This window comes from Tamandua tetradactyla, chromosome 15, assembly GCF_023851605.1.
Source record: "Tamandua tetradactyla isolate mTamTet1 chromosome 15, mTamTet1.pri, whole genome shotgun sequence".
Taxonomy (NCBI): Eukaryota; Metazoa; Chordata; class Mammalia; order Pilosa; family Myrmecophagidae; genus Tamandua; species Tamandua tetradactyla.
In genome coordinates this window covers 36,074,565-36,096,875 of record NC_135341.1, presented here as the reverse complement: position 1 = coordinate 36,096,875, position 22,311 = coordinate 36,074,565, and the positions used below count along the sequence as shown (strand labels likewise).

The following is a 22,311-nucleotide window of genomic DNA, read 5'->3' as shown; positions in this document are numbered from 1 at the left end:
CAGCTTTGCCTAGTGTAGGGGAGGGAGGGGCTATTTGGGAGGGCCTGTGTTTAAAGGGTTCAGAAACAGGGGATTTAAGTGTGTCTCTTGTGTTTGCAAGACACTAACACCACTCCCGTCTGTATTTAAATGCTGTCCCCAGGTTACGACTATGGCTATGTCTGCGTGGAATTTTCACTCTTGGAAGATGCCATCGGATGCATGGAGGCCAACCAGGTTGCTTTATACTTCGGTCAAATGATGCTGGAAGGATTTATTTTTTATGTATGGGGAGGGGGTGTTTCAAATGATTTCACCTTGGAAAGGTACGAGAAATCTGTCTTTGGAGCATACCACATTCCATCCAAAAAGTAGTTGTGAAGAGAAACTTGAAGAGAGGCTGGGAAGGTTTCTTTAGAAGAGTTAATGAACACAGAGTCTAATTTAAAAACTAGAGCCCAGTTGCAGTTGGGCTAGATTCCAAAGACAGTAGATGGTAAAAAATGACAGATCTGGAGTACTTACTTTTGGAGTATGACTGAGATGGGGATCCTAATGAAGAACGATCCTTGACTGTCTGTGACCCCAAGGATCTGCCTGGCACAGGGATTCTAGGTTAATACTTATACCCAGACTTAGGGTGAAGACCTCTGATGGCAACTCCCTTGGCACTCAGGTCCTGCCTGTATGTGCCACTTTCGCAAGAGGACCATCAGGGAGGAGACAGGAGAGAGAATTGTTTGTGTCTGTTGCATTCATTATTGATCTTTACTAGTTGGAGTTGTGTACTCAAGTCCTTGGCTGCATATAGTTAGAGCTGGTGAATCTAAATCTGTACTTATTTATGTTTGAGCCATATAGTCGTATTCGGCTTGCCACCTAGGACTGTCATCTGGGTCTTCACTTGAACTCTTCTGGTGGTTTTGTGAGAAATTACTAAATGATAGAGTCCTTGTCATGGTTTTCCCTTGAGGAAATTAAATTTTCTTTCTGGTGCTTTAGCTGCTCCATCTTTAAAGAGGAGAAAAAGAAGCTTAGTGATATAGTTTGATTTTTATATACCCATTGTCTATATTTAACATCATGAATGCATTGAGTCCAGAATCTTTTCTTTTTGCTTAAAGTCTTTTTTTTAAAAATATTTTTATTGAAAAATTGTCACACACGTAGAGTCCAACCATATTATACAGTCATTGGCTCATAATATCATCACAAAGTTGTGTATTTATCACCATGATCATTTTTAGAACATTTGTATCACTCTGGAAAAAGAAATAGAAAAAAAAAAAAAAAACTCATATAGCCCATACCCTCCCCTTATTGATCACCAGTATTCAATCTACCTAATTTTTTACACTTAACCACCCCCCATTATTTATTTAATTTTATCCTTATTTTTTTTACTCGTCTGTCCATACCCAGGGTAAAGGGAACATCAGACACACAGTTTTCACAATCACACAGTCACACTGTAAAAGCCCTGTAGTTATATAATGGTCTTCAAGAATCAAGGCTACTGAAACACAGTTCAGTGGTTTTAGGTATTTCCCTTTAGCCACTGTAATATACCATAAACCAAAAAGGGATATCTATATAATGCTCCAGGAAAATCTCTGAAGTTTGTTTGAAAGCTCTGAGCCATTGAAAATTTATTTGGTCTCATTTCTCTCTTCCTCCTTTTGGTCAAGAAGATTTTCTCAACCCCATGATGCTGGGTCACAACTTAATCCCTGTGATTCAGATTCCACGTTGCCAGGGAGATTTACACTTCTTGGGAGTCACGTCCCATGTCGGGAAGAGGGTGGTGAGTTCACCTGCTGAGTTGAACCCAGACTCTTAAAAGAAAGTTCTTCCAGAGAATAGTAATAGTATATGAGGACTCTTCTTCCTCATTTGTAGCCTAAGGCTCCTTCATTGACTTTATTCCACTCAGCATGACTCATTAGACTTTATCCTTTTCCCTTCTTATGGCTTTGGAGATGGCTTGCTCTAAATGCTTTGGGAACAGGCACTAATTAAAGGACACTTTTGATATAATACTATAAATGCAGCCAGATTCTCAGAGAATTACTGAATTAGGACTGTATTTCTTTGTCTTGGCAGATTTTTCATTGACTGACTTGTTCAATGTCCATCCTTGAGTCAGTCATTTAACAGACACTAATTATATGCCAGAAACCGTGCTACCAGCCAACTTTGGACAACTCCCTTTCCCTTTCCATTCTGTGAACACTTCGAATTCCCAGATCCCTGGTGAATGACCCTTGCCCAGTGGATGGGATAACAGAACAAAGCTGGAGCAGGGTATGAATTTTTCTGAGTATTACACTGAATGTTTTGAGAGGTAGCAATCCTCGTGTATAGGAGGCACTGTGTGGCACTCTGTGCAAGAATACAAGGAGTCCCTACCTTCTAATCACAGACTAAAGATGACAGAGATTATAAGGTACTCATGGATCCTGTAGAATATTCTCTCAAACTTGAAGTTTTGGTTTTCTTTTTTTTAAGATATTTTTATTTAGCTGTCTACAGGCGCCATACAGTCTTCCAAAATATACAATCATTGGCTCACAATATCATCACATAATTATGTATTCATTACCATGATCGTTTTTAGAACATTTGCATCACTCCAGTAAAGGAAATAAAAAGAAAACCCATTCATCCTGTGTCGGTTTCAGTTCATACTGTACCCCAGAAAAGCCATGTTCTTTTTTCCTCATTCAGTGTTGCTAGGTGGGAGCTTTTTGATTATCTGTGGAGATGTGACCCACCTAATTGTGGGTGGTAACTTTTTTTTTTTTTTAACATTTTTATTATAAACAAGGAACAGACATACCAACATTCTTGACATGCAGACATTTTTGACATGGTTACAGTCAATGGCTCAACAATATCATCACGTAGTTATGTATTCATCACCATGATTATTTTTTTGAACATTTGTATCTCTCCAGCAGAAGAAAGAAAAAAGAAAAAACTCATACCTGCCATACCCCTTACCACTTCTTTCATTGACCACTAGTATTTCAATCTATCAATTTATTTTAACTTTTGTTCCCCCATTATTTGTTTATTTTTTTATCCATATTTTTTAATCATCTGCCCATACCCTAGATAAAAGGAGTATCAGACACAAGGTTTTCACAATCACACAGTCACATTGTAAAAGCTTTATCATTATACAGTCATCTTCAAGAAACATGGCTATCAGACTTAAAGTTTTTGTCTGATTTCATTTTCAATAACCATCAAAGTTAGTCCTTAGTAAAACATCTTACGTATCATTATTCTTATTGAGTCAACTCCATTTCCTTGATTTTTATTTTCTTAGTCATGGGACAGAGAGCATACTTACTGCCACACAAAAGAAACCTCTCTTGCTGAACTGCACAAGCTTTGTGATCCCATTAGTATTCTTTTACTAACCTTTACCATAACTCAGGGTATGTGAGTCATGTTGATGGGAAAAGTTTTGAGAATGGGAAAATTTTGTGCATAGGTAGGATAGTATAGAAAAAAAGAGTGCAGGTCCGGAGCCACATGTTATTTCCTAGCTGGGTTACCTCCAGCAAGTTTCTTAACCTCCCTCAGGCTCAATTCCCTCTGTAGGACAGCTGATACCAGTACCTGCCTCATGTGGTTCTAGTATGGATTAAATAAGATCATTGCCAGGCAACTTTCTGGGTGCTGGGGTTTTAACAGTGAGAAAAAGATAGACTATAAACTTTTGTTTTAGTAGGGGGAAACATGATAAGCAAGTAGACAAGCTAAAAATAATATAATATTGTGCTAGGTGCTACAAAGAAAATAAGCAGGATACTGAGAGAATGCTTGATGGGGATGATTTTACATAGGGTAGTATGGGAAACTTCTTGAAGAATAACATTACATTCCGGCAATAATACTTGGTGAAAAATATATGCAGAACATTTAATATTGTACCTAATGCTTAGTAAGCACTTGAAATGAGATGATCATTTCCTCCTTTTCCCTCTTTCCCCTTGCCCTTCCTTTCTTGTCAAGTAATTTCTAGTCACAATTCATTTTTTTTTTGCCATGGTAACCCACCTAATTATTTGCATAGCCAGAAGCCACGTCCAGGTGGGCAAAATCCCAAAGCCTACATAACTCTTAATCACTTTGCTCTCCTCTTAAAAGGCTACTTTTTGCCATGAGGGTTCCCACTCTAGCCTGGAAAAGCAGTCTGTTGTTTGAGCCACGTTCCTGTTTGTGGCCACATGACTTTCATCCATGGCCTGTTAAATATTTATCACATCTTTCTGTGTCAGGAATGGGAATCAATTTAAACATATAATTGAGCTTTCTTTTAATTTGATTTGTGCCAGCCGCTTCTACCTGTCTTTTTTTTTTTTGCTTTGCTTTTTTTATTAATTTATAATTTTTAAAAAAAATACAAAAAACAAAAACAAATGCAAACATTCTTAACTTTTGATTATTCCATTGTACATACGTAATCAGTAATTCACAGTATCATCACATAGTTGCATATTGATCATCATCATGATCATTTCTTGGAACATTTGCACCTATTCAGAAAAAGAAATAAAATGAAAACAAAAAAAAATCATACGTACCATACCCTTACCCCTCCCTTTCATTGATCACTAGCATTTCAATCTAAATTTATTTTAACATTTGTTCCCCCTGTTATTTATTTATTTATTTATTTATTTATTTATTTTTTATTAACGGAAAAAAAGAAATTAACCCAACATTTAGAAATCATTCCATTCTACATATGCAATCAGTAATTCTTAACATCATCACATAGATGCATGATCATTGTTTCTTAGTACATTTGCATCGGTTTAGAAGAACTAGCAACACAACAGAAAAAGATATAGAATGTTAATATAGAGAAAAGAAATAAAAGTAATAATAATAGTAAAAAACAAACAAACAAACAAACAAAAAACCTATAGCTCAGATGCAGATTCATTCAGTGTTTTAACATGATTACTTTACAATTAGGTATTATTGTGCTGTCCATTTTTGAGTTTTTGTGTCTAGTCCTGTTGCGCAGCCTGTTTCCCTTCAGCTCCAATTACCCATTATCTTACCCTGTTTCTAACTCCTGCTGGACTCTGTTACCAATGACATATTCCAAGTTTATTCTCGAATGTCCGTTCACATCAGTGGGACCATACAGTATTTGTCCTTTAGTTTTAGGCTGGATTCACTCAGCATAATGTTCTCTAGGTCCATCCATGTTATTACATGCTTCATAAGTTTATTCTGTCTTAAAGCTGCATAATATTCCATCGTATGTATATACCACAGTTTGTTTAGCCATTCTTCTGTTGATGGACATTTTGGCTGTTTCCATCTCTTTGCAATTGTAAATAACGCTGCTATAAACGTTGGTGTGCAAATGTCCGTTTGTGTCTTTGCCGTTAAGTCCTTTGAGTAGATTCCCAGCAATGGTATTGCTGGGTCGTATGGCAATTCTATATTCAGCTTTTTGAGGAACCGTCAAACTGCCTTCCACAGTGGTTGCACCATTTGACATTCCCACCAACAGTGGATAAGTGTGCCTCTTTCTCCGCATCCTCTCCAGCACTTGTCATTTTCTGTTTTGTTGATAATGGCCATTCTGATGGGTGTGAGATGATATCTCATTGTGGTTTTGATTTGCATTTCTCTAATGGCCAGGGACATTGAGCATCTCTTCATGTGCCTTTTGGCCATTTGTATTTCCTCTTCTGGTAGGTGTCTGTTCAAGTCTTTTTCCCATTTTGTAATTGGGTTGGCTGTCTTTTTGTTGTTGAGATGAACAATCTCTTTATAAATTCTGGATACTAGACCTTTATCTGATATATCATTTCCAAATATTGTCTCCCATTGTATAGGCTGTCTTTCTACTTTCTTGATGAAGTTTTTTGATGCACAACAGTGTTTAATTTTGAGGAGCTCCCATTTATTTATTTCCTTCTTCAGTGTTCTTGCTTTAGGTTTAAGGTCCATAAAACCGCCTCCAATTGTAAGTTTCATAAGATATCTCCCAACATTTTCCTCTAACTGTTTTATGGTCTTAGACCTAATGTTTAGATCTTTAATCCATTTTGAGTTAACTTTTGTATAGGGTGTGAGATATGGGTCCTCTTTCATTCTTTTGCATATGGATATCCAGTTCTCTAGGCACCATTTATTGAAGAGACTGTTCTGTCCCAGGTGAGTTGGCTTGACTGCCTTATCAAAGATCAAATGTCCATAGATGAGAAGGTCTATATCTGAGCACTCTATTCGATTCCATTGGTCGATATATCTATCTTTATGCCAATACCATGCTGTTTTGACCACTGTGGCTTCATAATATGCCTTAAAGTCCGGCAGCGTGAGACCTCCAGCTTCGTTTTTTTTCCTCAAGATGTTTTTAGCAATTCAGGGCACCCTGCCCTTCCAGATAAATTTGCTTATTGGTTTTTCTATTTCTGAAAAATAAGTTGTTGGGATTTTGATTGGTATTGCATTGAATCTGTAAATCAATTTAGGTAGGATTGACATCTTAACTATATTTAGTCTTCCAATCCATGAACACGGTATGTACCCCTTCCATCTATTTAGGTTTTCTGTGATTTCTTTTAACAGTTTTTTGTAGTTTTCTTTATATAGGTTTTTTGTCTCTAGTTAAATTTATTCCTAGGTATTTTATTCTTTTAGTTGCAATTGTAAATGGGATTCATTTCTTGATTTCCCCCTCAGCTTGTTCATTACTAGAAATGCTACAGATTTTTGAATGTTGATCTTGTAACCTGCTACATTGCTGTACTCATTTATTAGCTCTAGTAGTTTTGTTGTGGATTTTTCCGGGTTTTCGACATATAGTATCATATCGTCTGCAAACAGTGATAGTTTTACTTCTTCCTTTCCAATTTTGATGCCTTGTATTTCTTTTTCTTGTCTAATTGCTCTGGCTAGAACCTCCAACACGATGTTGAATAATAGTGGTGATAATCAACATCCTTGTCTTGTTCCTGATCTTAGGGGGAAAGTTTTCAATTTTTCCCCATTGAGGATGATATTAGCTGTGGGTTTTTCATATATTCCCTCTATCATTTTAAGGAAGTTCCCTTGTATTCCTATCTTTTGAAGTGTTTTCAACAGGAAAGGATGTTGAATCTTGTCAAATGCCTTCTCTGCATCAATTGAGATGATCATGTGATTTTTCTGCTTTGATTTGTTGATATGGTGTATTACATTAATTGATTTTCTTATGTTGAACCATCCTTGCATACCTGGGATGAATCCTACTTGGTCATGATGAATAATTCTTTTAATGTGTTGTTGGATACGATTTGCTAGAATTTTATTGAGGATTTTTGCATCTATATTCATTAGAGAGATCGGCCTGTAGTTTTCTTTTTTTGTAATATCTTTGCCTGGTTTTGGTATGAGGGTGATGTTGGCTTCATAGAATGAATTAGGTAGTTTTCCTTCCACTTCGATTTTTTTGAAGAGTTTGAGGAGAGTTGGTACTAATTCTTTCTGGAATGTTTGGTAGAATTCACAGGTGAAGCCGTCTGGTCCTGGACTTTTCTTTTTAGGAAGCTTTTGAATGACTAATTCAATTTCTTTACTTGTGATTGGTTTGTTGAGGTCATCTATGTCTTCTTGAGTCAAAGTTGGTTGTTCATGTCTTTCCAGGAACCCGTCCATTTCCTCTAAATTGTTGTATTTATTAGCGTAAAGTTGTTCATAGTATCCTGTTATTACCTCCTTTATTTCTGTGAGGTCAGTGGTTATGTCTCCTCTTCCATTTCTGATCTTATTTATTTGCATCCTCTCTCTTCTTCTTTTTGTCAATCTTGCTAAGGGCCCATCAATCTTATTGATTTTCTCATGGAACCAACTTCTGGTCTTATTGATTTTCTCTATTGTTTTCATGTTTTCAATTTCATTTATTTCTGCTCTGATCTTTGTTATTTCTTTCCTTTTGCTTGCTTTGGGATTAGTTTGCTGTTCTTTCTCCAGTTCTTCCAAGTGGACAGTTATTTCGTGCATTTTTGCCTTTTCTTCTTTTCTGATATAGGCATTTAGGGCAATAAATTTCCCTCTTAGCACTGCCTTTGCTGCATCCCATAAGTTTTGATATGTTGTGTTTTCATTTTCATTTGCCTCGAGGTATTTTACTAATTTCTCTTGCAATTTCTTCTTTGACCCACTTGTTGTTTAAGAGTGTGTTGTTGAGCCTCCATGTATTTATGAATTTTCTGGCACTCCGCCTATTATTGATTTCCAACTTCATTCCTTTATGATCCGAGAAAGTGTTGTGTATGATTTCAATCTTTTTAAATTTGTTACGACTTGCTTTGTGACCCAGCATATGGTCTATCTTTGAGAATGATCCATGAGCACTTAAGAAAAAGGTGTATCCTGCTGTTGTGGGATGTAATGTCCTATAAATGTCTGTTAAGTCTAGCTCCTTTATAATAATATTCAGATTCTCTATTTCTTTATTGATCCTCTGTCTAGATGTTCTGTCCATTGATGAGAGTGGCTAATTGAAGTCTCCAACTATTATGGTATATGTGTCTATTTCCCTTTTCAGTGTTTGCAGTGTATTCCTTCCGTATTTTGGGGCATTCTGGTTCGGTGCGTAAATATTTATGATTGTTATGTCTTCTTGTTTAATTGTTCCTTTTATTAGTATATAGTATCCTTCTTTGTCTCTTTTAACTGTTTTACATTTGAAGTCTAATTTGTTGGACATTAGTATAGCCACTCCTGCTCTTTTCTGGTTGTTCTTTGCATGAAATATCTTTTCCCAACCTTTCACTTTCAACCTATATTTATCTTTGGGTCTAAGATGTGTTTCCTGTAGACAGCATATAGAAGGATCCTGTTTTTTAATCCATTCTGCCATTCGGTGTCTTTTGATTGGGGAATTCAGTCCATTAACATTTAGTGTTATTACTGTTTGGATAATATTTTCCTCTGCCATTTTGCCTTTTGTATTATATATATCATATCTGACTTTCCTTCTTTCTACACTCTTCTCCATACCTCTCTCTTCTGTCTTTTCGGTTCTGACTCTAGTGCTCCCTTTAGTATTTCTTGCAGAGCTGGTCTCTTGGTCACAAATTCTCTCAGTGACTTTTTGTCTGAGAATGTTTTAATTTCTCCCTCATTTTTGAAGGACAATTTTGCTGGATATAGGAGTCTTGGTTGGCAGTTTTTCTCTTTTAGTAATTTAAATATATCATCCCACTGTCTTCTAGCCTCCATGGTTTCTGCTGAGAAATCTACACATAGTCTTATTGGATTTCCCTTGTATGTGATGGATTGTTTTTCTCTTGCTGCTTTCAAGATCCTCTCTTTCTCTTTGACCTCTGACATTCTAACTAGTAAGTGTCTTGGAGAACGCCTATTTGGGTCTAATCTCTTTGGGGTGCGCTGCACTTCTTGGATCTGTAATTTTAGGTCTTTCATAAGAGTTGGGAAATTTTCAATGATAATTTCTTCCATTAGTTTTTCTCCTCCTTTTCCCTTCTCTTCTCCTTCTGGGACACCCACAACACGTATATTTGTGCAGTTCATATTGTCCTTGAGTTCCCTGATACCCTGTTCAAATTTTTCCATTCTTTTCCCGATAGTTTCTGTTTCTTTTTGGAATTCAAATGTTCCATCCTCCAAATCACTAATTCTATCTTCTGTCTCTTTAAATCTATCATTGTAGGTATCCATTGTTTTTTCCATCTTTTCTACTTTATCCTTCACTTCCATAAGTTCTGTGATTTGTTTTTTCAGTTTTTCTATTTCTTCTTTTTGTTCAGCCCATGTCTTCTTCATGTCCTCCCTCAATTTATCGATTTCGTTTTTGAAGAGTTTTTCCATTTCTGTTCGTATATTCAGCATTAGTTGTCTCAGCTCCTGTATCTCATTTGAACTATTGGTTTGTTCCTTTGACTGGGCCATATTTTCAATTTTTCGAGCGTGATCCGTCATCTGCTGGCGTCTGGGCATTTAGTCAGATTTCCCTGGGTATTGGATCCAAAAGTTTGGAAGATTTTTCTGTGAAATCTCTGGGTTCTGTTTATCTTATCCGGCCCACTAGGTGGCGCTCGTGGCACACGTTTGTCTGCGGGTCCCACCAGTAAAAGGTGCTGTGGGTCCTTTAACTTTGGAAAACTGTCGCCTTGGGGGAGGTTCACCAGTCGAAGCGGCTTGGAAGAGTGCCAGCCAGCCCGGGGTCTGAACGTGAGGAGGGTCGCTGGGCGCCGCAGCCCTGGAGAGCGCCCGTCCGAATTTCCTTGTCGGCCCGGGGCACCAAGCGTGGTGGGAGGGCGCCAGCCACCGCGGCCCGCCCGGGAGAGTGCACCGTTCCTGGGGAGTCATGTGTTTGGAAGGGCCCCACCCCCCCCGTCACCGTTCTCCGCGGCTGGGTATTTCCGATCCAATTCTCTCAGTTGGTCCGGGGGGCCGCGTGTGGTGTGGGCGCCAGCCGCCGCAGCTTGAGGGGACCGCCTGTCCAATTCTCCCAGCCAGCCTGGGAAGGGGGAAGGGAGGAACTCCGGCCGCTTGCCGCCCCGCCCGGTGAAGCCCGCACCCCTCGGTGATTTCACCGGAGCGGGTTCTCTCAGCCAGTCAGCCGTTCCAGGATGGGGTACGCTGTCTTTTTGATCTCTGTCGTGGTTCTGGGAGCTGTTCTGTATCGTGTCTACCCCCCTAGTAGCTGTTCTGGAGGAGGAACTAAGATCCGCGCGTCTTACTAAGCCGCCATCTTCTCCAGAAGCTCCCTCTTCTTGTTTTAAGTTTGGTAAATGTATTTCCCAGATGTGCTCTGGCAAATACAATAGGGAGTCCAAAAGCTGAGACAACAATGCCTGTTGTAAGAAATATGGCAAGTTCCTTACACGCATTATTCATAGCATGTGTATCATCCACTAATCTTCTTGCTATGCAGTATGGAATAGGTGAAAGGATGTAAAAAAATAGAACAAAGAGGGGCCAGTATTGGCTTTGATGCCCGCCATGGCGGTGACGTCGCTCCTGACTCCGGGACCGAGGAGGATTTTTATTCCATATGTTTTACTTGTCTTTTGAAAAGGTAGGTGTAAAAGGAGCATCAGACACAAGGTTTTCACAGTCATACAGTCACATTGTGAAAGCTATATCATTATACAATCATCTTCAAGAAACAGGGCTACTGGAACACAGCTCTACATTTTCAGGCATTTCCCTCCAGCCTCTCCATTACATCTTGACTAACAAGATGTTAATGCGTAAGAATAACCTCCAGGATAACCTCTCGACTCTGTTTGGAATCTCTCAGCCATTGACACTTTATTTTGTCTCAATTCTCTCTTCCCCCTTTTGGTCAAGAAGGTTTTCTCAATCCCTTGATACTGAGTCTCATTCTAGGATTTCTGTCCCACGTTGCCAGGAAAGTCCACACCCCTAGGAGTCATGTCCTACATAGACAGGAGGAGAGTGGTGAGTTTGCTTGTTGTGTTGGCTAGAGAGAGAGGCCACATCTGAGCAACAAAAGAGGTTGTCTTGCGGGTGACTCTTAGGCCTAATTTTAAGTAGGCTTAGGGTATCCTTTGTGGGGTTAAGTTTCATATGAACAAACCCCAGGATTGGGGGCTCAGCCTATAGCTTTGGTCATCCGCACTGTTTTCCACTGCTCATTTTAAAGCAAAAAGACAAACATCATGTTAGTAAGCTTCAAGGTATGTAAAAATGTCCATGCAGGCAAGAGAATTTAACTACAGTGAGCAGGCGTGAAAGCATTGTTTGTTATGATATGGTCTCCTTTATAGGTCATATCTCTTCCTGGGATGGGTGGGAACATCTTGTTTGCTTTGGGCTCTTTGGAAGTGTATGGACAAGTCCAAGGAAGGGCTTTTGGTTAAATGTAGAGTGATCACAAAATTTACTATCCAAATGGGGATTCTTTTGTGAGAGAATGGGGCTTCTAATCGGATGGGGATGACAAGAGGGCATGTTCTGGGTGAACTGAAATTTTCTTTCCAGCCACAATTCTAGGAAAATACATTTATTTTTATATCTGGAGTTTGTTAAAACTGTTTCTTTAAGGAAATCGAGGTGGATCAATCTCCCCATGATACAGGAGTTCAGAATCTTATGAGAGATGTAAAAATATAAGTCAGAAAAAATTGTAACTTCTCATGATGAATAGAGAAAGAATTTATAGAAGATGAGTGTTTTTGTCTATTCATCCATTCTCCTTCTCTAAGTTTTACTTGTAGACCAACTTGGTACAAATTTCAAGTTACTGAAATCTGTTAGCACCTCTGAGTCTGTGTTTAAATGCTTCCGAAGAGCTTTCTGTGGGATGCTTTGGATTGAGTTTTTCTTAACTTTTTGCTATCCCAACTCTTGAGAATATGTCTTTTATTTATCAACTGATACATATATGTCTAAGGGAAAGGAATAAAGTTGCCTTCTGTCAGCTTGCTTTATCAAATATTGTAGGTTGTTTGTGCTTTCATGAGGTTGTTTGGGATTCTCACCAAGTCTCATTTAGCCCTTTCCTAGCACCTGCATGAAAATATCAGACAGTAGGACTCGCTGCAACAGTAGTGACCATTGTGACTGGGGTGCTCATCAGGGCATCACTTAGCCAGCAGCTGTCTCACTGGGGAAGTGATTTCCAGCAGAGGTCTGTTAGATCATATTTTTACCTTCTCTGTGTAGGAGAATGGGGACAGCTAGCAAAGCAGGGTCTTTCATTCCACCCCTATCTGCAAATATATTTCTAGCAGTGTCATAAGACTGTGACTTTAGTCTTTGTTTTCCAAGTCCTTGGGGTTTGAGGATGAATATCATCTTCTTTTTGTACCATTGCTCTGGGCCTTGGGCATAGAAGGGGAAGTAAGAAGCATTGTATTAGAGTATTGATTCATCACTTTCAGTGATTTAGTTATGAGTACTAGCTCTCTCAAACTGTTGTCACTTGGTTTGCAGGAATTAGATACAAGACATTTTATTTTCCTATTTCATTCTTAAGTGTGCAGGTTTGATGATTGCTGTTATTCAGCCTGCTCTTATTTGACCAAGTATTTTCTAAAATTCCTTTCTAAGAGATAGCTCTGGGAGAAGAGTTTATTTCTCTGGAATTGTTTACTAACCTTTCTTGGTTTTACTGCCCACCTTTAGCTAAGAGTGGTTTGGTTTTATTTCAGAATCAGCCTGACTTTATAAAGTCCAAGGAAAAGAATAGTGACCCTTTTCATGTTATCACCTGACATGAAAACTCCTTCAGATACTGGGTTTTTCTGGTGTGGGGGATAAGGGTGGTGCAACACATGAAGTTTTTTATAAATGGTGTTTTTTGTGTTAAGAGAGTTTGGGTTATTGAAGATACTAAAGTGGCCAGGCTTTCTGTGAAGGTATGTGAAAGAAGCCAAATCCTAAATTTAATCTCTGTTCTTGCGATTAAAATTGGAGAATGGGGAAAGTTTGTGTTATTAGGAATGGGAAGACTGTAAGGCCATGATGGAAAAAGAAGGGAAAGACCTATCCCATGTTTCTTGAAAAGTTAATAGCAGTGAAATAATATTGTATGAAACACTTCAGTGCTTAAACTGTGCATATTTGAAGTAAAAAACAATAATCTTTAAAAAATAATCTGCGATATTATGGGGTTGCCTTCCTAATCCTCACCTGAAAACTACTTTACTGAGGAGAATGTGATATCTTGGCTCACCTGTGTAACTTGTGGCTGAAACTTCTTGAAACTCCCATTTCAGTATCTCCTCCTGATTAGAGTCATTGATGGAAAGAGAGAGGAAAAGGCTTTCTAAAATAAGTGTGAACAAGGATTATTGAAGTTTCTCGATCTCAGGAGGTTGGAGTATCCAGTAATAAAAACTGATTTCAAAGACTGGTGATTTGATTATATAATTTAGTCACCCATCCAGTGATTGAGTCTTGACTGGGCCCTAGGCAGTATAACATAAGGTTAAGCAGAGGGCTCTTGAGGCAGAATGGAGTTGGAGTTTGATCCCACTGCTGTCGCTGTTTATGTAATCTGGGTAAATGGCATTATTTCTGTGTCCTCATATATCTCAAGGGATTAAACGTGTTAACGCATGTAAAATTATTAGAACCTGGCCTGGCACACAGTGAATGTTAAGTGTATGTTCTTATCACTACTTCTCATCTGACTGGAACAAGAATATCTTAAGTTATAGTACTTCCACTCTTGGCTTTGTGAAGCGTATGGCTAAAGAACATTTGGTGGCACTACCCAGGAGGATATTTTTTTGCAGCAACAGTACTTGTCATTTAGCCTATTGACTTGGACTGCTCCAAGGCCTTTTTAGGGTTTTTCTTTGCCTGAGCTTTCAGATCTTAAGTTCTTTCAAGAGATAGAGAACATCTCAAACAAATAATAAGAAGCAGTTGGAAGATCCAGCCTGTGATTTTAAAACCCTAAACTCTGGTAACTAGCGCCTCTGGCTTTGCCATATTTCAGGCTCCTTCCACTAATTGTAAGAGGTACTCTAAACTGAATTCAATTTAATTCTCTGGAATTTGAAAAATAAACATTTATCATTTGGTAGTTTTAAAAGAACCTCCAATGTGTCTCTTAGGATGAGGTTTATAATTATCTTTACCATGCATAATCCATGAATTGAAGTAATTTAGTTCTTTTAATTTGTGCTAAATTGGAAATGTTTATTTTAACCGTGTGCTTTGATGTTATCACATCTCTCTTTTAGCTTTTATTTTTAATGTTTAGTGTTTTATAAAAATGTGATTTGCAGAGTGCTCATTTTTATAGTCTTTTTGCTTTGGAACTTGATTACAGGCACTTACTGAAAAGTGAGCAGAATATGTTTAATTCTAATTAATTAGCTCAGGGGTTGTGCAGAGGCATGGTTCAATTTGAGATCTTGATTATAACTTTGGTTTTTGACCTTGTATACTACTGTCATCACTTCCTAGCTGTTTTGTAACTTTGAATCTGTTTCCTCATCTGTAAAACTGAGATATTCATGGTATCTACCTCAGAGCAATTGTGAGGTTAGATTTTATAATCTATTTTAAGTGTTTTGCACAATGGGTGGCACATACTAAGTGCTGCTTAGTAAAGACGATACTATAATGCTGGATTCTCTGGGTTGTACTAACTCCTCCTTTTCCTTGGTTCTTTATCTGCCTGTTGGGATTGAGAGATACCTGAAAAGGGGCAGCACTACTTTGGATGGCAACTGAATCTGTGGTAGCTAGTTCACATGGTGCTGTTGCCCAGTGCTTGTCACATGAACTGGAATGTCTAGAGTGAAAGCAAGAGAGACTGGGTAGCTCCTTTCCCAGCAGCATCTGCAGGATGGGCGCACAGGCATCCAAGTACATGGAGGCAGACAACTGTTGCCATCCTAACACTCCTTTGTTGGAAGTCTTGTTCTTTCTGGGGCTAGTATTACAGGTTATTCTTTCATCACAAAATTCTCTTTAGACTGCAGGTGACATTGAGTGTTATTAGGTGCCTTCCAAGTTGGACTTGGAGTTACAACTCATCTTTGTATCCCAGTTTCCACAGGGACAGATGTTATCCGTCTGCCCTCAAGCTCAGTAGATTATATGTGCATATTTCTTGTTTAGGGTATGGATGATATGGCTTTGATAAACTTGGATCAGTATGAAGCCTTATCTAAAATAATTTTTAATCTCACATGGCAAGATTAATAATGCTAATGATATGTACTAGTGATGTATATGTTCCCAAAATCTGTGACCAAGTGAATTTGTCTTTATTCCGTATCAGTGCTATTTCCCAAGAAAAATATATTAGGAAAAAAACTGAACTGCCACAGTAAATAAATTTGTAGTTACCAGGGATTGGGAGGCATAGAGAATGACTCCTAATGGGTATGAGATTCCTTTTTTGGGGTGATGAAAATGTTCTGGGATTAAATAGTGGTGAACGTTGACCAACCTTGTGAATATACTAAAAACCACTGAATTATATATACTTTAAAATGGATATTTTATGGTATGTGAATTATGTCTCAATTTTCTAAAAGAAATCTTTAAAGCTGGCATGGAAATTAGTTCAGGGTCCCAGCCTAATGGAAATGAGTCCATATCTAAAATGAGACACAGGTTCATTTACCAAAAAAAAAAAAAAAAGTTTAAGAAGGTGGACTATTTAAGAGCTGGAGACTTAAAACTTTGATCTTACATGTATGAAGAATTTCTTTGCTAATGGTATCTATTATCATAGAAGAAGGCTTAAGGTAAAAATTAGAAAGTTTATGGATAGAGTTGGTCACAAGCCTTATTTGAACTGGCCATGTGGCTTTAGCCCAAAAACTGTCATGAGGGTTGAATGAGTTTTCTGTTTAAGGTATCCACATTTAGAAATAAAGAAAAGGACTATTCTGAACTAGATTTAAAATGAAAATATCATTAAGAAATCCTTGGGCTATTTTTTAGGGGGAGAAAGTTAGGAGGTGGTTTGTAAGTGCCATTGTGGATCTATCTTGATTTCTTTGAATTGCTAACCAAAGCTAAAAGCCAGGGCAGAAAAAAACTCAAAAGTCTTTTTCTCACATAAGTAAAGTCATATAGTATTTGTCCCTTTGTGTCTGATTTATTTGATTCAACATGATGTCTTCAGTATTCATCCTTGTGACATGCATCAAAGCTTCACTCCTTTTAAAGCCTGAATAATATTCCATTGTATGTATGTACCACATTTTGTTTATTTATTCATCTGTTGATGGACGCTTGGGTTGCTTCTGACTTTTGGCAATTGTGAATAATGCCTCTATGAACATCAGTGTGCAATATTCTGAGTCCTTCCTTTCACTTCTTTTGGATATAAACATAGAAGTAGGATTGCGAGGTAATTTGGTAGTTCTGTACCTAACTGTCTGGGAAATGCCATAATGATTTCCCCAACAGCTGCATGGTTTTGCATTCCCACTTTCACTTGACAGTGATTCTATTTCTCCACGTCCTCCCCAACACTTTCCTGTTTTCCCAATAGTTACAGTTCTCATGAGGGTGAGATGGTTTCTCATAGTTTTTTTTTAAAGCAGTTTTATTGAGGTATATTTAACACTGTACAATCCATCCAAAGTGTACAATCAGTGGCTTTTAGTATACTCACAGTGTTGTTCCTTTGTCACCACAGTCAATTTTAGAACATTTTCATTACTCCGAAAAGAAAAATCCTTACCCCTTGGCAGTCACCTCTCAATCCCTCTGTCCTTCCCTGGCCCTACATAACCACTAATTTAATTCTGTCTCTATAGTTTTATTTATATTTACATATTATATAAATGGAATCATAGAATATGTACAATTTTGTGCTTGGTTTCTTTCACTTAATATAATATCTTTTTAAGTTGTTAATTTTTAAAAATCAGACAATTGTAGGTTTATGGAAAAGTCATGTAAAAAATACAATGTTCCCATGAAGCGCCTCCCATTGTTGACACTTTGCATTATTAGTATGGTAACTTTATTATAACACATGAAAGAATATAAAATATTACTTAACTATGGTCCATAGTTTATTTTAGATGCATTTTCCCCCATATATCACCCTATTATTAATACCTTGTAATAGTATCATACATTTGGTATAATTCATGAAACAACATTATTACATTTGTACTATTAACTACAGTCCATCGTGCACAAACACATTCACAAACATAATTCATCAGTGTTAATTACACCAACAGTAATGTGCTGCCATCATTAGTATCCATTTCCAAACATTTACAATCAACCTAAATAGAAATTCTGTACAACTTAAACAACAGCTCCCTATTCTCTGCTGCTATTCTGGATTTTAGATTCTAATTCTGTGAGATTGCTTATTATAATTAGTTCATATCAGTGAGATCATTGTAATAGTGGCCATTCTAGTAGGTGTGAAAAGATCTTATTGTGTTTAACATTTTTATTGTGAAATATAACACAGACACACATAAATATATAAAGTAATAATTTTCAAAGTACATTTTAACACTTAGTTACAGAACAGATTTCAAAGATTTGAAAATGAAATCCACATTTTCAGGTTTTTCTGTCTAGCTGCTCCAAAACACTGGAATCTAAAAGAAGCTAAAGTCAGCTAAAAGAAGCCAGCAGTCATACTTGTTTAAATCCTATCTCCTCTGTTATAACTCCTCCTTTTCCTTTGATCCTACTCTCAATCTATAGAGGTCTTTGGGCTGTGCCCATTCTGACTTTTTCATCGTGGAAAGAGGTGGCAGCAATATAGGATAGAGGAATGGAATTAGTTAATATTCTTCGGGAGGCTGGCCCCCTCTGGGTTTCAGGACTTGTCTGTCCTAGGAATCTTCTGGAGGTTATAGATTTCAGGGAAGTAAATTTAATACGTGAAACTTCTGTAAACTCTCAGAGTTCTGTGTGTTCTTTAGGATTAACAGGAATGATATTAGTTGGTATATGGCAAACCATGGCAGTAAGCAGTATCTTGCTGAAGCTTGCATAAGACTAGCCTCCAAAATAGCCTCTTGACTCCGTTTCAACTATCTTAGCCCCTGATACCTTATCTTGTTTCATTTTCCCTCTTTTAGTCCAGAAGGCATTATCTATCCCATGGTGGTAGGGCCAAGCTCAACCCTGGGAGTCCTGTCCCCTGTTGTCAAGGAGGATTTCACCCCTGAATGTCATATCCTCATGTAGCGGGGAGAGTAGTAATTTTCCTTGCAGCATTGGGCTTAGAGAAAGAGAAGCTGCATCTGAGCAACCAAAGAGGTCTCCTGGAAGCAACTATTAGGCATAATTATAGGTAGTCTTAGCTTCTCCACTACAGAAATAAGTTTTGTAAGAGCCAGAACTCAAAATCAAAGGCTTGGCCTATTTTCTTGGGAGTCTCTATTGTTTGAGAGAGTATCAGGGGGTTCCCAAATAGGAAAATTTAATATCTACATATTTTTTCTCTAGTCCTTCAAAGGACTATACCAGTTATCAGCCCAACATAGTCTGGGTTGTCTCTGGGTATTAGGTATTACATTAAGCTATACAGAATTACAAGACCTCGTTCCAGTTCTGGGCTCCATGTGTTTGGTTTGTTTAAATGAGCTGTCCAGACAGGTTGATTTAGATTGTGTGTTACAGAAAATTTAGGTCTAGATACAATGAACCGTTCTGCTTTTGGTTTCATACAGTAGGTGAAGTTCTAGAATACATATATTTTCATCTTTTGCCCTGTATTTTGATTTACCTTAGTCCCAACCAGATCAGCTTCTTTTTTTTTTAAACATGTACAAGCACTGGGAATCGAACCTGGGTCTCCAGCATGGCAGACAAGAACTCTGCCTGCTGACCCACCGTGGCCTGCCCCAGATCACCTTGATTTCTATCTCTAGATAGAAATTGAAGCCTGATCTCTTTTTTGGTTACTTTAACTGTTACTGAATATAGCAATACTAACTTTCAGAGCCTCAGAACTCCAGCTCTGAATATTAGGTGTCACAGAGGAACTCAAAGTTCCAGGGATATACCAGCTTATACATAGTTTAAACACGTGTCTCAGAATCTAGAAATACACATACCATTTGCACTAAGTATGATTGCTTATAAGAGTTTACAGTCTAGGCTCCAACTTTCTTATAAGTATTTTCTGAAAGTAACCATAGCGTATTTGTTCTTTTGTTTCTGGCTTATTTTGCACAACACATTGTCCCCAAGATTCATTCAGTTCCTTGCATGCCTCATGATGTCTCTTGTAGCCACAAAGTATTCATATATATATATATATATATATATATACATACACACACACACATTATAGTTCACCTTTCAGCTTCTCAGTCATTATTCCCTTTGGCCCCTATATCACACATTTTTAAGAGGAAAGAGAGACTGTCATAAAATGTAAAAAATTCAAGAAAGTCATTATACCCTTTGACCTCCTCCATCCATTGATATCATGGATAATGTCTGAAATAAACAAATCATGTCTTACAGTGTCCTTACTTAGTTGTACTATCAGCAACATTCAGTTTTAGACAGTTTTCATTGGTCCAAAGAGACAACCATTAAACACATCCTTACCAAATATCAAATTAAAACCTCCCCTAACTGTCTGTGTGACACCTCAGACTCAGAGTTAGAGCTCTGAAGCTATGAAAGTCAGCAGTATCCCTTATAGGACCTGTTTAAAAAGTTGGAAAAGTGATCAGACATCAAGTAGAGATTTGAATAAAGCTTATTTTGGATAGAACCAAGGTTTGCCAGAAGACTGGATAAAGGATGATATCATTCACGTTTTAAAACTTCAACTTCTGTGTAAGACTAAAGGGAGAGATGTTTATTTGGTGCAAAGTGTATTTTGGGTAGTGCATTTCCTAATTTAACTTATATGGTCAGGTTAGTTGAACACGAAAGTACGTGGCACCTCGAACAGGGTGTGTGAGATTTTGTTGGTTTGTCCAGGTTAGTGTGATGCCCCAATAAATCCCAGAGTTATTTGGGCAATGAATAAAGAAATATTTTCAAAGTCCCCTTGTGAGAATGGGGAGAAATGAGGAAATATTCAACTTCCCTATTTGGAGAATTTCTGATATTCTTGCAAGCAGTGGGGACGAAATCAATAGACTGAGCCCACTGTCTTGGGGTTCATCCTTATGAAACTTATTCCTGCAAAGGAGAGGCTAAGCCTACTTAAAATTAGGCCTGTCAGCCTCCCTCCCCCCAGAGAACGTCTTTTGTTGCTCAGATGGGACCTCTCTCTCTAAGCCAACTTGGCAGGTGAATCCACTGCCCTCCCTCCTACGTGGGACATGACTCCCAGGGGTGTAAATCTCCCTGACAACATGGGACAGAAAGCCTGGGATAATCCAGGACCCAGCGTCAAGAGATTGAGAAAACTTTCTTCACCAAAAGGGGGCAGAAAGAAATGAAACAAAATAAAGTTTCAATGGCTGAGAGATTTCAAACAGTTGAGAAGTTATCTTTTTTTTTTTTTTTTTTTTTTTTAAGAGGCTCTCTTGGGGGTGGCTCTTAGGCCTAAAATTAAGTAGGCTTGATCTATCCTTTGGGGTTAAGTTTCATATGAAAAAACCCCAAGACTGGGGGTGAGTCACTAAGTTTTTTTTTTTTTTAATTTAACAAAGAATTAACAAAACAATTAGAAATCATTCCAATCTACATGTACAATCAGTAATTCTTAATAACATCACATAGTTGCATATTCATCATTTCTTAGTACATTTGCATCGATTTAGAAAAAGAAATAAAAGGACAACAGAATAAGAATTAAAACAATAATAGAAAAAAAAACAAAACAAAAACAAAACACCTCACATGCAGCTTCATTCAGTGTTTTAACATAATTGCATTACAATTGGGTAGTATTGTGCTGTCCATTTCTGAGTTTTTATATCCAGTCCCGTTGTACAGTCTGTATCCCTTCAACTCCAATTACCCCTTCTCTTTTTTTTTTTTTTTTTAATTAACGGAAAAAAAGAAATTAACCCAACATTTAGAGATCATACCATTCTACATATGCAGTCAGTAATTCTTAACATCATCACATAGATGCATGATCATCATTTCTTAGTACATTTGCATTGGTTTAGAAGAACTAGCAACATAACCGAAAAAGATATAGAATGTTAATATAGAGAAAAAAATAAAAGTAATAATAGTAAAATCAAAACAAAACAAAACAAAAACCTATAGCTCAGATGCAGCTTCATTCAGTGTTTTAACATGATTACTTTACAATTAGGTATTATTGTGCTGTCCATTTTTGAGTTTTTGTATCTAGTCCTGTTACACCATCTGTATCCCTTCAACTCCAATTGGCCATTATCTTACCCTGTTTCTACCTCCTGCTGGACTCTGTTATCAAGGACATATTCCAAATTTATTCTCGAATATCTGTTCACATCAGTGGGACCATACAGTATTTGTCCTTTAGTTTTTGGCTAGACTCACTCAGCATAATGTTCTCTAGGTCCGTCCATGTTATTACATGCTTCATAAGTTTATCCTGTCTTAAAGCTGCATAGTATTCCATCGTATGTATATACCACAGTTTGTTTAGCCACTCTTCTGTTGATGGAGATTTCAGCTGTTTCCATCTCTTTGCAATTGTAAATAACGCTGCTATAAACATTGATGTGCAAATGCCCGTTTGTGTCTTTGCCCTTAAGTCCTTTGAGTAGATTCCCAGCAATGGTATTGCTGGGTCGTATGGCAATTCTATATTCAGCTTTTTGAGGAACCGCCAAACTGCCTTCCACAGTGGTTGCACCCTTTGACATTCCCACCAACAGTGGATAAGTGTGCCTCTTTCTCCGCATCCTCTCCAGCACTTGTCATTTTTTGTTTTGTTGATAA

The 22,311-nt window shown here is 37.7% G+C and overlaps 1 protein-coding gene across 9 annotated transcripts in view; it reads left to right on the top strand.

The window, feature by feature from the left end:
• RBM6 (RNA binding motif protein 6) overlaps positions 1 to 22,311 on the top strand; it is a 157,147-nt gene that overhangs the window by 47,158 nt on the left and 87,678 nt on the right. For all 9 annotated transcript variants that reach the window (XM_077129252.1, XM_077129253.1, XM_077129248.1 and 6 more), the window contains one exon: positions 143 to 216. In XM_077129252.1, coding sequence (XP_076985367.1) covers positions 143 to 216 — 74 coding nt within the window. The remainder of the gene's footprint in view (positions 1 to 142; positions 217 to 22,311) is intronic.